The 15,693-nt window shown below is 45.3% G+C and overlaps 1 protein-coding gene across 1 annotated transcript in view; it reads right to left on the minus strand.

Moving 5' to 3' along the window:
- The window catches only part of LOC147015259 (guanine nucleotide-binding protein subunit alpha-11), a 664,748-nt gene extending 650,151 nt beyond the window's left edge, over nucleotides 1-14,597 (minus strand). The window contains exon 1 of the mRNA XM_085849846.1: nucleotides 13,881-14,597. Within this exon, the coding sequence (XP_085705972.1) occupies nucleotides 13,881-14,016 (136 nt within the window). The 5' untranslated portion in view covers nucleotides 14,017-14,597. The remainder of the gene's footprint in view (nucleotides 1-13,880) is intronic.
- Between the last annotated feature and the right edge of the window lie 1,096 nt (nucleotides 14,598-15,693).

A 15,693-nucleotide genomic window follows, 5' to 3' on the forward strand; every position in this document is an offset into this window, starting at 1 on the left:
ACAGGCAGGGTGATTCATCAATGTATGTGCCGTCTCTCTGATGGACGATAAACTTGGCGTCTCATTTGCAGGAATCCTTCACCCCTCCTTTCCTTCTGCACACCTCTTCACCTCTCTCTCTCTCACTCTCTCCCCTCACCCTTTCCTTCCATTGAGGGGACTGCAGCATGTACAAATCAGAATTTGAGTGAGCCGATCAGTGGGGTGCAAAGGTTGCTGCATGTACGAGCATGCATGCATGCATACATACATACATGTAGGCAGACCTTTGCCAGGAAGATAGCATGGGTTTTAAATGCTCCCGCCCCAGGTCTCAAAGTATCAGTCTGTGTCTGTGTGAGAGATTGGTATCTACATATGCAGGTTTAAAAATGTGGAATTTAGTCTTCCCAGGCAGTGTGACCACTCCTCATTTACATAAATGCCAAGTTGAGCCAATGAAAAAAGCCAAGAATTCACAAGGTTTCGGAAAAGCGATGATAATAGAAAACCAAGACGCCAAGATCTTGTGAAAAAAGCCAAGGAGTGGTCACACTGCTCCCAGGGCAGGATCAAAGTATTGACCTTCATTTCGGTCAGGGGTCACGATTCATGGACCAAGCCGTGAAATTTTTTGTTCGCAGTTTTGTGTCAAGGGCTCTCTTCAGGATCCTCACTGAGAACTACAGCTTCCAACTGTAGTTCGTTTGTAGTAATATTACTTGGGATGGTTTTCAATATCTCTGTGAGGTGCTTCATCATTCCCATTGTTACAACCATCACTGGTACAACTTTAGCATTCTTCAGCTTCCATGATCTTTTCACTTCATGCTTGAGGGTCTTGGGATTTGGTCATTTTTTTGATTTCTGCATTGTTAAGTCCAAAAGCACTGGTTGTTGTCGTGTGTACAGCTGTTCTGACATGAGTTTTTGTGTGTGTGTGTGTGTGTGTGTTTTTGTGTGTGTGTGTTTTTGTGTGTGTGTGTGTTTTTGTGTGTGTTCGGTCATTAAGCACAACATGTTCTTTGCTGATGCCACCTCCATCCCTCAGCCTTTTTTTTTTTTCCTTCGCCTCTGCCTCTGCTGTGTATCGTAACATTTGGTGAGGTGTCGCTGTCCCCACCTCCACCCCCCTCCCACCTTTCTTGCTCTTCCCCCCTTCCTAGCTTCCCCTCCCTCTGTCCTCTCCACTCCCCTCCCCTCCAACCATCCTCTCCCTTCCCTCCGTCCTCTCCTCTCTTTTCTTTTCCCTCCGACATCTCCCTCTCCCTCCATCCTCTCCTCTCTTTTCCGTTCCCTCCAACATCTTCCTCTCCCTTTTTCCCTTCATATCCACATCAGTGAAGCGAAGGGTTGTATTTGCTTGAGCATAATATGTAAAAGACCCAACACCAGTTTGGAACGTTGTAAAGGTCAATAATGAAACAAATACGTGCCAATTTCAAACTAGAAAGCATCTGAGGAGGCAAAGCCCATCCACTTTGTACTTGGACTTCTTATTTTTCCGTATGCTATCGGTACATTTGACCTTTTGACAAAATTATAAATTTGTCTTCTTCATATTCTCTCTCATATTAAAGCTTTGTTGAAAATGTGATAATGAAAGCACAAATGATAAGTAAACTTTCTGGTCAATTCAATGAAAATTGAAGATTTGACGCTGACCTTTGACAGGATTATTATTTTGTCTTCACCATATTCTCATAATAAAGCTTTGTTTTAAATTTGATGACAAAAGCTCAAATGGTGAAAAAAAACAACCACACAACGCATGCACGTGCGCGTGCACGCACGCACACCTCCCCTTTAGTATACCTGTCATCGGGACAGTGGTTATCTCCAGACGTGTCCAGCCAGTGGTCATGTCCGGAAGGACCCTCCCTCCACACTGCCATACCTTGCCCTCCACTCACAATGCCTTCCCCTGATGTATCTGGACGATAGTTATGTGTGGATGGTGGTTAGCTCAGGATGGACCCTCCCCTCACACTGCCTTCCCTTGCCCTCCCTTCATGCTGCCTTCCCTTCACCTCCCTTCAGGTCAGGTCAGGTATGGGAACATGCACTGGAGCAGCACGTCGCTGCGTCCACTTTCCGCACAAGATAGCAGCATCCATCCCTAGGCTTGGATGGTACCATTCTCCTGGATTTAAGCTGCAACTTCAGAGTTGCTACAACAAACCTGTCGTCAGTATTGAGGAACTGAGCAATCCGGTAGACCCTACAGTTCTGGATCATCCTCCAGTGACCATCATCGAGCACATGCTCAATCTCCTTTGCCACACCACCAGTATTCGAATACCAAGTCCAGCGATGAGCCTGTGGGCATGGAAACCATGAACCAACCACCCTCAGTCCATGACTTCTTGCAAAGTCAAGGACCTGAGAGCTATTCTGGTTCACAGTTCCAGACCCATAGTGACTAACACATGTCTCATAACCATCCCTATCAGTTCCAGTCGATGCAATGAAATCCCCCAAGACGAAAAGAGTATTTAACTGGATCACTGATCAACCATAGACTCGAACGAGGCAGAGAATGCGTCCTTCACGGTGAGATCAGTCGGAGCATATACAGAGACTAAGGAAATGACACCCAAGGAGTGATGAATCCTTCGTCTCATAATACGCTCGTTGACCGGTATTACCTCAGTTATCATTGGAGTCAGCTTAGTGGACACAGCGACAGCAACTCCTTCGGCATGGTAACCATCAGAGTGACCAGACCAATAGAAGCTGCAACCACCCGCCATGATCTCACCGCATCCGGGCTCCAAACCTCATATCAGAGAGTGCTGCAATACCGATGTTCAAACGCTTGAGCTCAGATGATAACAGAGACAGGTGATCATCCTCTCTTTGGGATAGGACATTCCAGGAACACACCCGAAGGGACCGCCTCAGGTTAACCCAAGAAGACCACCATCTGGTGGACGACACCTCAGCACCACCCCGACACACACTACCGCAATCTGACCCAGGAAGGTTACCCAGTGGTTTTCCTCCTCTCATCAAAGACTGGGGGTCCCAAAGGATTTGATCCAATCCCATCATCCTGTGAGCTGCCCTGCGGAGGGCAGCAGCACAGGCGGTATTGCCACGGAGTAGGTTTTCAATTTTCCTTTTGGTTTTCTTGTGTTTAGCGGAATGAAGGGTTTTACAGTGGCCGGAGTGCAAATCCTGCCACCAACCTCCTCAAAAAAGTAACCCAACTGCAGGAGGACGTCCACAGACACAGTTGGGCACTAGATATGGATGGCCGTTGGTACACATGGAGCTACTCCATCCTTTGACATGGACATCCAGCAGGATTAAAGAAAAACCTATCATACACCCTCCTCACCAGAAAACCTGGTGGGGGAGACGGTTTAGTTGCCGACAACGAAACAGGTTAGTACGGGTTAGTGCATGTTTACATGATACCTGTAGCAAATCAAGAGATCTGATCTGGCCTGACCTGACAAAAGATTTTGGTGAAGATCCAAAACCCTTCCTCGCTCTCCCCTCCTTCCTCGCTCTCCCCCCTGCTCCTTCGCTCGCCCCCCTCCTTCGCTCGTCCCCTCCCTCTCCCCTCCACCCTCTCCTTCCTCCCCCCTCCACCCCCTACTTCCTCCCTCGCTCACCCTTCCTTCCTCGCTCACCCTTCCTTCCTCGCTCACCCTTCCTTCCTCGCTCACCCTTCCTTCCTCGCTCACCCTTCCTTCCTCGCTCATCCTTCCTTCCTCGCTCACCCTTCCTTCCTCGCTCATCCTTCCCTCCCCGCTCACCCTTCCTTCCTCGCTCACCCTTCCTTTCCTCCCCCTCCTCCCTTGCTCTCCTCCTTCCTTCCTCTCCTTCCTCCCTCCCCCCTCCACCCACTCCTTCCTCCCTCCCTCCCCACTCCCCCTTCCTTCCTCGCTCCCCCGCCACTCCTCTTCTCGCTCCCCCGCCACCCTCACTCTCTGACTACTTGAATTTTAAAAGTGATTCTTCACCATTGAGAGACAGGGCCAAAAACGATGTCGTACTGTATAGCATGATATTTCAAAAATGCAATGGGCCTGATATGTTCTCGTGGATCAGGCATTGCCTGTCAGAGGTATGCGCTACCGAGTGCCCTTCTAGTTTATATTGTTACGCATTCAACACACAGATGTCCCAAGAGTCAGTTATTCTGTCCAGTACATGTGAGACAGGTCCCTTCCTTTTATCTCGTGGGAGAATCAAAGATGTGCGTTGTGATGTCCTTTAAGGTAGGTTATATTATTAAATATTTACATTGAACAACCATCCAACGAACATCCAACAACCATCCAATCCCCCATCATGATCCACAGTCCACCTGCCTCTCCGGAGCCTCGTGTTTCGAGGAAAAAAATTTTGTGAAGTACCTTTTTGGGAGAGTCCGCAAGTGTCGAGTGGGCGGGCAACCCGGTATGGCCGAAAACCCCCCCAGAAAGGGCAGACCCATGGAAGCCCCATCCAATCGGGGCGAACAGTGACGTCAGCTTCACCAAGGCCCCTCCCCGCAGAGGGGGATCTATAAAATTACGTTTGGGGTTGCGAGGAGCGTCTTTGGTTGTTGGGTTGCGCTGGAGTTCGGAGGGTTGCGAGGAGTGCTGGTTGCGAGGAGCGTTGCCGTGAGAGAGTCGTGGAGTTCTTACAGTGAAAGGCTTGTAGTTCGTGAAGCAACCCTGAGAGGGGAGAGCGTTGGGCCCTGATCCCCACCTCGGACTCCGCTCTACTTAACCCGGGCTTCTTCGTACACACGGTCTCCACGAGTGCGGCCGAGGACCAAGCCGCACGACCATTAGCAGGTGCCGCACCACGGAGCACCCCATCCCTCCAACGTGCAGGTACCCCGCCGAACCGCGACCCCAGCTCGTCTCTCTCCCTGTCTGCGGGGGTGCAATCAAACATCTGGGTTTCTTATCATCTGAGTGTGTGTCTGAGTGTGTGGGCCTGTCTTGTAATTAGAAACTATGTGTTTTTGAACATTGTAAATTCTTGCTTGTATATTCCGTGATAAATCTTGCTCTGTGTCTTCTTTATTGTAAATAAATTACTGCAGAAATGTTCCCAGTTCATTTTTGTCTTTTTCTTCATTGGTCCAGCATGGTTCGAATCTGAGTTTAGCTGGGTTTTTATACCCGATAATCCGTTCATCATAGCCGGCACGGCTTTGGCAGTTCCGCTCGACTGCACCCGAACTGGAGTTGGTAGTCGTTAGTTGGAACTCTACCGCAGTTGGTAGAGTGACCCGGTTCGAGCAAGACGTGCCGAGGGTGTGGTTCCCCGGTAGTCGAAATCGTGTAGTTAATTAGGTAAATTGGTTCTAAGCAAAAAGACCGTCGGCTACGCGGTTGAGATATTTGCATTCACGGTTGGTTCAGCGACCCGCTGCATTACGGAATTATCCGGAGGACGGCCTGCAATTCCGGAGAGTCTGGTGGGAGACCATGTAGCCTCCCCCACCTCGTGGTCGTTCTCGCCACTGACCCCCTGCCCGCAACAATATATAAAACCAACTTGAAACTATGCAATCTTGTATATTATTTCCGAGTTTGTGGTTTCAGGTCGCGCTATCTTCGACTTTGTTCTGCGCTCGAGTAACGTGATATTCGGCTTACATTATCTCAAAGACCATATGAGGTGCATGGTACAAAAAAAAAAGTAAATAAAATGGTTCTGAAACAGTGAAATCGTATTCCACTTACTGCATTAAAGTAAAATTACTACCGATACTCTGCATCAGTTCCTTTCTCAAACACACCCACCCCAACATGTCGTGCAGAGCACGGGTTATGCTAGTTAAATTATTAGAGTGGCCTATCGATCTTGCAAATGCACAGAGTTGCACAACAAGGGTTCCAATGTGAACACAGTGTAAATGCCAACTTACAAAGAGCTTCAATTTACACCCCAGGGACTAAAATCCAAAAACAAGTTTGATTATAGTTTAGTCATCAATTGGTAAGATTATTTACCTGTATTTATTCCCTGGTGGATGTAAAAATGCCCCAGAATGTCCTTCAGAAGATCAGGAAAACAAAACATACCAGTATCCAACTCAAAATACAAGTTCATTGGATGGTTCCAGTACAACTACCTGAAGCTAATATCTCAGCAAACATGTACAGTACTACAGTGCCTTCAAGAAAGTATACACCCCCTTTCAAAAATTTTCACCTTTTGTTGACTTCTAGCCTGGAATTAAATTGCATCAAGTCAGACTTTTTACACCTTTATTTACACATTGTTTTTCACTTGGAAGTTGTGGGTTACAAATTCTACAAATTTCAGAAAATTAATAAAAACACAAAACTAGACGATCTTGGTTGGATAACAGTCTCTATCCTCCTTATAATAGCAATTGTAAATTATCTCAGGTGTAACCTATCACCTTCAAAATCACACACCAAGTTAATTGGCCTGTGTTAATTTGTAGTGATTCTGATTATTTCAGAATAAAATCAGCTGTTCATATAAGTTTACTCTGCTGAAAAGTGCATTTCACAGCAAAGATTCAACCACGAGCACCAAGCTTTCAAAAAAACTCCGTGGAAAGGCACAGATCAGGGGAATGGTATAAAAAATATTTCAAAGGCCTTGAATCAGTCAAGGCAATCATTAATAGTGGAGTAGATAGTAGAAAAATCGTGCAAATTATGACACAAGCATCAAATTTGGCATTTCTGTTCTGCAGGGCTTTCTGATCAAATCTGCCCGATTGGCCATTTGAAAATCCAAATTTTGAAAAAAAAATAAAAACTTCAAAAGAATTTCAAGTCACAGCCGGCTGAAATTCTTGAAGCACAAGTGAACATCCCAGACAGAGAACCAAGGGGAGATGCAATCATCATTTATGGCTCAGCACTTATCAATGCCCTACCTCCACGCACTTCAAAGATATTTGATAACTATGCTAAAGAAGACATCATCCCAAAGGTGGAATCCTATGGTGCCAGGTATGAGAGGGTGGACGTAGTGTTTGATGTGTACAAGAAGTCAAGTCTGAAGTCCGAGGCAAGGTCGAAAAGGGGGCAAAGAATCAGAAGAAGAGTGACAGGAACCAGTAAGACCCCAAGTAACTGGAGAAGCTTTCTTCGAGATGACAGCAACAAGACTGAGCTGTTTCACTTCCTTGCGGAAAAGATGTGTGAAGCACAGACGACAAGCACAGTCATTGTCACAAAAGGAGAAGATGCCATTAACAACACAAGGAAGTCACTGGATGCTGTGTCTCCATGTTGTCATGAAGAAGCTGACTCGAATATTTGTACACGCCAGGGATGCAACGACGGATGGAAGCAAGTCCATTATCATTAAGGCGAATGACACGGACGTACTAGTCATAGCAATATCTGTACTGCCATCCTTACAGGAAATAGGTCTTGAGAACATGTGGATTGCCTTTGGCCAAGAAACTAAGGCGCGATGGATTCCAGTCCATGAGGTAGTTTCTGCAATAGGGCCTGAGAAAGCTAGAGGGATCCCATACTTCCAATCGTTCACTGGATGTGACATCGTGTCTGCCTTCCGTGGTAAAGGGAAAAAAACTGCATGGCAGACTTGGAACGTCTTTGATGTTTCTGAAACATTCACCAATCTCAGCCAGCATCCAACATCGATTCATGATCTTGACTTTTTAAGTATTTTTTTTTTTTTCAAATTTTTCAAAATTTGGATTTTCAAATAGCCAATCAGGCAGGTTTGATTAGAATCCCCTGGAGAACAAATGTGCCAAATGTGATGCTTGTATCATCATTTGCACGATTCCTCTCAAAAATTGCTGTTATCTGCCCCACTATAAGAAGTGAAAGGGATATGGCACCACCAAGACCCTGCCTAGATCAAGCTATCCCTCCAAAATGGACGACCAAGCAGGGCGGAAACAAATGGCAACGTTGATAGAGCTACATGCCTTTATGGCAAAGAGTGGTCACTGTGTGCATGTGACAATATTCCAAGCACTCCACAAGTATGGCAGGGTGGCAAGAAGGAAGCCATTACTCAAAAAAGCTCAGACTTTGAGTCCTGTTTGAGGTACGCAAAAAACCACTCTGGAGATTCTGAAGCCATGTGGCAAAAAGTTTTGTGGTCCGACAAGACCAAGATGGAACGTTTTGGCTTTAATGCAAAAGGTTACGTTTAGTCAAGGATGTAAGGGATTTTTTGGTTCAGATTCTTCCAAAAGCACCAAATTTGGCCCATATGTTGCCCATACCATACTTTTTTGATTTTCGACAGGCACCCCCTGGGGCCGCCATATTGGCGAATCCAATTATGGCCGTCATCTGGGTTGGAGGTCAATCATAGTTAAACAAGGACAAATTTGTCCAAGAGCCGCGTCATAAAGGTTTTGTCTTCAACAGAAGAAGAAAAAGAAGAACAACGCGGAGCTCTCTTAGAGCCAGCGTTCGCAACGCGACGCGGCTAAAAATCAAAAGGGCTACAATCATGAATAATGCGACTTTTTAGGGGTTTTGGGGTCCGGGAATCTGATTCTGATCTCATTTTGATGATTTCAGGTCATGGTCACCCCATTTTGGGTTCAAAGGTCAAAGATCAAAAGTGGTACTACTAAAATTTCAACAAAAATTATTCATGAAAATTTTTTATTAAAATACTTCGGGAATAACATCTGCTGACAAAACGCTGCTATGTACGCTCAGGACATATCCGTGGAACTCGTCCAGTGAGAAGTTACCCTGAGCTTTACTATCTATATTATCCACATCGTGGGTGGTGAAGACCTTGAGACGGCTGTTGGTGGGTACCACCACCCCATCCTGAGCATGGCGAGCACACACCGCATGCGCAACATCTCGCTTCACTTCCATGACGCGATTGTGCGATACCGAGATACCCTGTTCTTCGTCAATCCCAATATGTTTTTTTTGTCCCGTGCGTGTCCATGCAGCTTGAGGCCACGATACAGGGGGAAGGGGGGTTCTCGCTCCTTGTTGTGCCGTACTGCAGACGTCTTGACTGCATGGTGCGTACCCTTACTGGTATTGTAGATGAGCAGTTGTGAGATGTTGCATGCGATCTTCTCCCGCGCATCCAGATTGGCGTCGCCACCGATCTTCTCACGTACACGAAGAGCTGACAGGCCCCGAGAACTCCGTTGAAGAAACTCATCTCCTCGTTGACTGGAGCCGTGAGGCAGTTAAGAGGGAAGGAGCCGTTGAAAGGCTCCTGACTGTCGACAAAACTTGTGCATCATCACCACAGCCCGCATGAACACAAGTGCGTCCTCTTGACCAATCTGAAACCTATATGTCTTGGCCAGCTCATCAACCACCTTCAGTTTGTGAGATATGTAAATATCCTTCCTGCCTTCATTCCCCTTGGAAAACTCAGCCCATTCAGGTAGGAGGTCGAGAAGGTGATCCTTGTATCGAGTTGGGTGTGGCTCTTTTTTGTCTCGGCATGGGCGACCTTGATCACTCATAAGCTTTTGATACATCCCACGTAGCTCTGAGAGCTTAAATACGGTGGTGTCCGAATGTTCGATCAGGGCTACAATTTTAGGGCAGATGATGGCATCGAAGGGCGGAGGTGCGGAACCCACCGATTCTCGGAGCTCGGTAGCGCGAGCGGAGTCTCACAAACGTACATAACACTGATGGTGATAATAGGCATCAGCCGCATGTGCATCAGATGCTAAGGCAATCAGTCTGCCAAGTAAATGAAAGTTTTTGTTCATCTTCGCCCAACTCTTTAGATTGGCATCTACGACATCGGATACTACCTTGTGGATGTTGGCCTGGTCCTCCCCCTCACAGATTACACAACACTTGACATTGGCTGGAGGCTGAAATTCCCCAGATGACCTGATTTTTTTGGGACTATTCTGAGAGCCGGCTTCTTTGTCCAGCTTCTCTCTCGCCTGTTTGACACGAGAACGACTACAATAACTCCTGCAAGTTTTGTGATACCTAGCCTTATGTGATTTAAGAGTTGCTGCAATGCCTGAGCCATCATTCAACTGACGAATCGTGACATTGATACCAGAAGGAAGATTATTGGCATTGATAGCATTGAAGTCTGAGATTTCTCTCAAGTGATACAAGTCCCTCCTCCTTAGGAGTTTGCAAGGCTTCTCCAGTTTTGTCCAATTGGCAAAGACAAGAGAGTCCCCAATTCATAATTTCGGTAGAGGACATAGTTTGACTCTCATATTATGTAGGCTGGTCGTCGCGATGAACTTTCGTCTCGTCATCACGGCGATATGATAGCAGGCTGAGTCGCAGGTTCCGGATCCACTCCTGAACACGCAAGAACAGGGATAGGATAATCTCGTGAGATAGGGGAGACGTCACAGCTCCAAATGGCATCATGCACCACAGCCGCTGCTGGACACGTTGACGCTCACAGACTTGGTATTATCTTAAAAATGAAACAAAAAGTTTATGACATTATGAGTCAAAATTAAAAACATTCAAGTCTTATTTTCTAAATGATTAACGGGTTCTTTTAATCGACAACCCAGATAGGCCATAGAGACCGAAGGCAGGCCATTTTTGAAATGACACCCCCAAAATGCTGGGTTTGACCCCAAAATGACCTTTATGGTGACCTTGAGGTGACCTTGACCTCAAATCGTTGAAATAAAATCAGAATCAGATTCCCTGACCCCGAAAACCCCTAAAAAGTGGTATTATTCATGATTCTAGCCGTTTTGGTTTTTTAACTACGATTGACCTCCAACCCGGATGGTGGCCATAATTGGATTTCGCCAATATGGCGGCCCCGTGGGGCGCCCGTCTTGGCACCCGGCTAAAATCGAAAAAGTATAGCATGGGTGACATTAAAGCCAAATTTGGTGCTTTTGGAAGAATCTGAACCAAACAGTCCCTATAATGCCCAAACATCCCTGACTAGTTTGGTGCAAACACAACACAGCACACCACCCAAAGAACACCATCCCTATTGAGAAGCATGATGGTAACAGCATCATGTTATGGGGATGTTTCTCATCACCAGGAACCAGGGCACTTGTCAGGATAGAAGGGAAAATGGATGGAGCAAAATACAAAAAAAAAATGTTGGAGGAAAACCTGCTGCCCTCAGAAGGAAAGCTGAAATTGGGATGGAATTTCACCTTTTAGCATGACAACAATCCGAAGCACACAGCCAAAGCTACACTGGAGTGGCTCAGGAACAAAAAGATAAATGTTCTTGATTGGCCCAATCAGAGCCCCGACCAAAATTCAATCGAAAATCTGTGGCATGACTTGTAAACGTGGAATACTATGTGTAAATAAAAGGTGGGGAAAAGTCTGATTTAATGCAATTTAATTCCAGGCAACAAAAGGTGAAAATGTTGAATGGGGGTGTATATTTTCTATAGGCACTATATATATATATATATATATATATATATATATATATATATATATATATATATATATATATATATATATATATATATATATATATATATATATATATATATAATTTTCAAAATGAACCTCATGCAAATTCTCTATGTAAATGCGTTTTGTGTAGCCCCTCCTCTCGGTGGGGGTATTACAAGTCTCCACAATTTACAGTCGCGCAATCCTGTCCCCGCATTTTCCAGTGCAGCGAGGTGTTTTGAATTATAAGCAGGAGGTATGTTTTTGCTTTATGCACATAATCCGGGTTATTTTTATTTGCACATACAGAGCTGTCAGTTGCCTTTACTAATAAAGTAAGTTGGCACTTACGTGGCGGTACTTTACTTCCTAAGGATAAACTTTACTAATAAAGTAGTAATAAAGTAAGTTTGTCAGTTGCCCAAATAAAGGTATGCATGAGAAGAATGTGTTGCATGCTTGGAACAAGATCACCCACAGGGCAGGTAGTTTGCTGATGTGTTAAATTAAGGTGGTTTGAAAGTACAGTAATGGCTGTAAACTCCTGAAAAGAAATTTTCTGCAACCTTTGCAATCTTAATTTTATTTCAGTTCAGTTATACACTTGAACACGGTGGAACGCAAATTGCCTTCTTGGCACTTTCAAACCTTCTGTTTAGCAGTACTTGGACAAAATAGTACAGCATTTTATTTCATTACAACCAATCAAATTTGCCGCTCGCAGACCCCATCCAGGTCCGAGTTTCTCAAGACTGCACAAGGCGAGGTGTTCTATTAACTCTCTAGCTGTTAAGTGGTGGTTGTCGTTACATGCCCCTCTCGTCCTATCAAATCCCATACCATTATATCAGCAGCCCTAAACAGGTATATCCACTACTGTACTGTACAGTATAATAAAATGATGGACCTCATCCCATCATCTTTTAGTGATTCAATCAATGTTTTTTTTTAACAATAGTAAAATAGGAAAGCTTCTCAAATCAAATTAAGTACATGTACCCAAAAATAATCAGTGCCTGGAATGAGATTCCCACCAATGTCAGTGCAAAGTGGGCTCAGACTGACAAATACTCGCACTACAATTACTCAAAATTAGAAAGACCGTACGTACAGGTAAACTATTTCAGGATAAGTAACAAGCTTGCGCTTTTCCAAGAGCAATGTAGATTTCCTAACGGTGCACCAACTTGTGTTGGTGAGAATAACATTTCCAGAAATCACACCTTCACGCATGGTAATGGTGCATTTGTGTAGCGTTTGGAGAGCAAGACCATGAAGTCTCAAATCAACAAGTCATTCACTTTGGAGTATGGGAGGCAGGTAGTCCAACTAAGGTAGAAGTACACAAAGGTGGAGCATTTGTTACATCAAACAATTCTCCGTTCAACTACCTTCTCCATCAGTCTCCAGATAGATATACAGTGCTGTACAACCAAGATGATGGTTGCAGTAAAAAAAGAAATAAACTATACATCAACATCAATAAAAGTGCAGCATTACATCACCGATAATTTTGTGAATGAAGTGACAAGGCGTTATAAAAAAATAAAAAATAAGAATAATAATAAATAAATAAATGCCGATGCAGGCAGGATTGCATGCACTTGCAGCACAAGCAATGCAAAGCATTCATTCATCTTTTCACAACCTCTTCGAATCTGTGCACACAAGGGAATCATCATCATCATCACCATCATTTGCTTTATTCCCCACAGATCGAGAAGTTTTATCAACGGTAATTTGATGTAACAAATGGAAGCCTCCGAGGACGAGGTACAGCTTCAATTGACAAGAAGCTCAGCAATTCGCACCATGACATCGCTGCGCAAGCTCGTGCACAGAGACAGACAGAGAAATCTCGCGACGACGAAAACCGACACGGGGACTCCGAACAGACGGGGAGGTAAATGACAGGATTTAAATAATAAATATATTTTTTTTTTTAATGCATAAGAAATTTTTAAAACTACTACTTGCTCACATCGTTTATCCTACGCGAGAAAAATTCTCAATTATGTCGAACATGAGTATGAAAAACAAGGTAGAAATCGGCGAATAAAGAGGCGGAATATCGACGACGAGGCGGCCGAGAGCTGCTGCGGGCAAGGCGCCGCCATTTTGAGCCGCTCGCCTCACGGGCCTCACGGGCCCCACCGGCCTCACCGGCAATCGAGACGCTTTCACAACCAAAAAAAAAAACCACGAAACGCGAACAACCACCGAGCGGACAAAAGATAAAACGATTGTACACGGAACCAACAACGAGCAGGACGGCCCCACGACGATGAAAATTAAAAGCTTCGCTCAAGCAAAGCGGGACAGACGCGGCCTCGAACGGGACACGTCTCTCCGTCTCAGGATCATGATATAACTACCGGTGACGAAATCTCGTACGTTCCACACACAATGGTTTGTAACATGTACCTGATGGTCGCACACAACCACACGTCACATCGACGCGGGAGCGAAGCGAAAATAAAGCGCTCTCCGAATGGGCCTCGGCAGGCTCTCGGCCTCCATTTTGGGTGTGCGACCGAAGCGGGACGACGTTCTTACCGAGTAGCAGCAGCTTGAGCTCCCGCCTCGCATCCCGCTTGTCCCGACGGAGCTGCCGTTCGATCTCGGCGTTGATTCTCTTCGCCTCCTTCAGCTCCTCGCTCAGGCAGCACGCCATGACCGACTGGAGCGTCATGGAGCGCCGGGCTCCTCCCAGGATCGCCCTACTATCTCTCTCTCGATCTGCTCGTCTTTGCCTTCCTTGTCCTCGTCGCCTCTTCACTCCTGACTATTTCTTTGTTTGTTTATTTTACCGGAGCTCAGATTGTGTTGTTCAATCCCCCAACTCGCCGATCGTTCCTTCACTCTGACGATTTATCCTTGCGATATTACGAACGGGGTTCTTCTTCTTCGACTTAATCTTCCGTCTCTTTTTTTTTTTCACCTTAATTTTTCTTATTTAATATATTTTCGTCCTTTTTCTCCGGACTCTGCGAATCTTCCCACGGGAGTCGGCGGCGAACCGCTCTCGCCAGTCCTGTGCTCCCGCGGCAATATGGCGCTCCAAGGAATCTTGCTCTTCTCGACAGTAATTCTCATCGAGGGGGTTTTTTTTTTTTCCTCTCCCTGTTCTGTTATTCAACCCCCTGTCCCCTCCTTTCCACCTTCCAGAGCAACCAATCCTCTATTTCCTCATACACGCATCCCCTAATCTTCCTCTTCTGACTGCTCCGTTTTGATTTTTTTCCTTCTCCTTCACACAGACATACAAGGAACTTCGACGCGGTAGAAGGCCATTTGGCCCGTCAAGCCTGTGCCACAACGCACACCAAATCGACTACAAATGGATGAGGTGTGTCACGTGTGTGATGCTTTTGGGTCCATTAATTACGTACCTCGATTAATTCATCACGTCGTATTGACATGTACATTTTGATCCTTCAGACCGATGAGACCTCTTCGACCTTTAAAGACCCTTTAAACCCACCAAGACCCAGAAAGACCTCCAGTTATTATTAGGGTTCCAAGGCTTCCTGGCTGGGAAACCTTTTGTTTTTGTTCAGATAAGCAAAAACGTCCATGGCCGTGAAGACCAACGAAAATTTGGTCCAATGGACCAACGGCCCCCGAGCCAATTCAATGCAACACTTTATCAACTGAGGAGGAGGATGAGGAAAGTAGGGACAAACACACAGACATCACCAAGGGGGTTAACCGGTGAATACACAAATATATATATTAACAAGCACGGATCACATCACAACCCTCACCTCACCACATGTCATTATAAAGGGACAAACACCACCACGTTATTAAAAACACCTCACCACCATGTTATTAAAAACACCTCACCCCCACGTTATTAAAAACACCTCACCGCCACGTTATTAAAAACACCTCACCTCCACGTTATGAAAAACACCTCACCTCCACGTTATTAAAAACACCTCACCACCACGTTATTAAAAACACCTCATCACCACGTTATTAAAAACACCTCACCACCACGTTATTAAAAACACCTCATCACCACGTTATTAAAAACACCTCACCACCACGTTATTAAAAACACCTCACCACCATGTTATTAAAAACACCTCACCACCATGTTATTAAAAACACCTCACCGCCATGTTATTAAAAACACCTCAGCTCCACATTATTAAAAACACCTCACCACCATGTTATTAAAAACACCTCACCACCATGTTATTAAAAACACCTCACCGCCACGTTATTAAAAACACCTCACCACCACGTTATTAAAAACACCTCACCACCACGTTATTAAAAACACCTCACCACCACGTTATTAAAAACACCTCACCGCCACGTTATTAAAAACACCTCACCTCCACATTATTAAACACCT

Source organism: Eptatretus burgeri, chromosome 12, assembly GCF_056783735.1.
Source record: "Eptatretus burgeri isolate ZD-2024b chromosome 12, Ebu_testis_v1, whole genome shotgun sequence".
Lineage (NCBI taxonomy): Eukaryota > Metazoa > Chordata > Myxini > Myxiniformes > Myxinidae > Eptatretus > Eptatretus burgeri.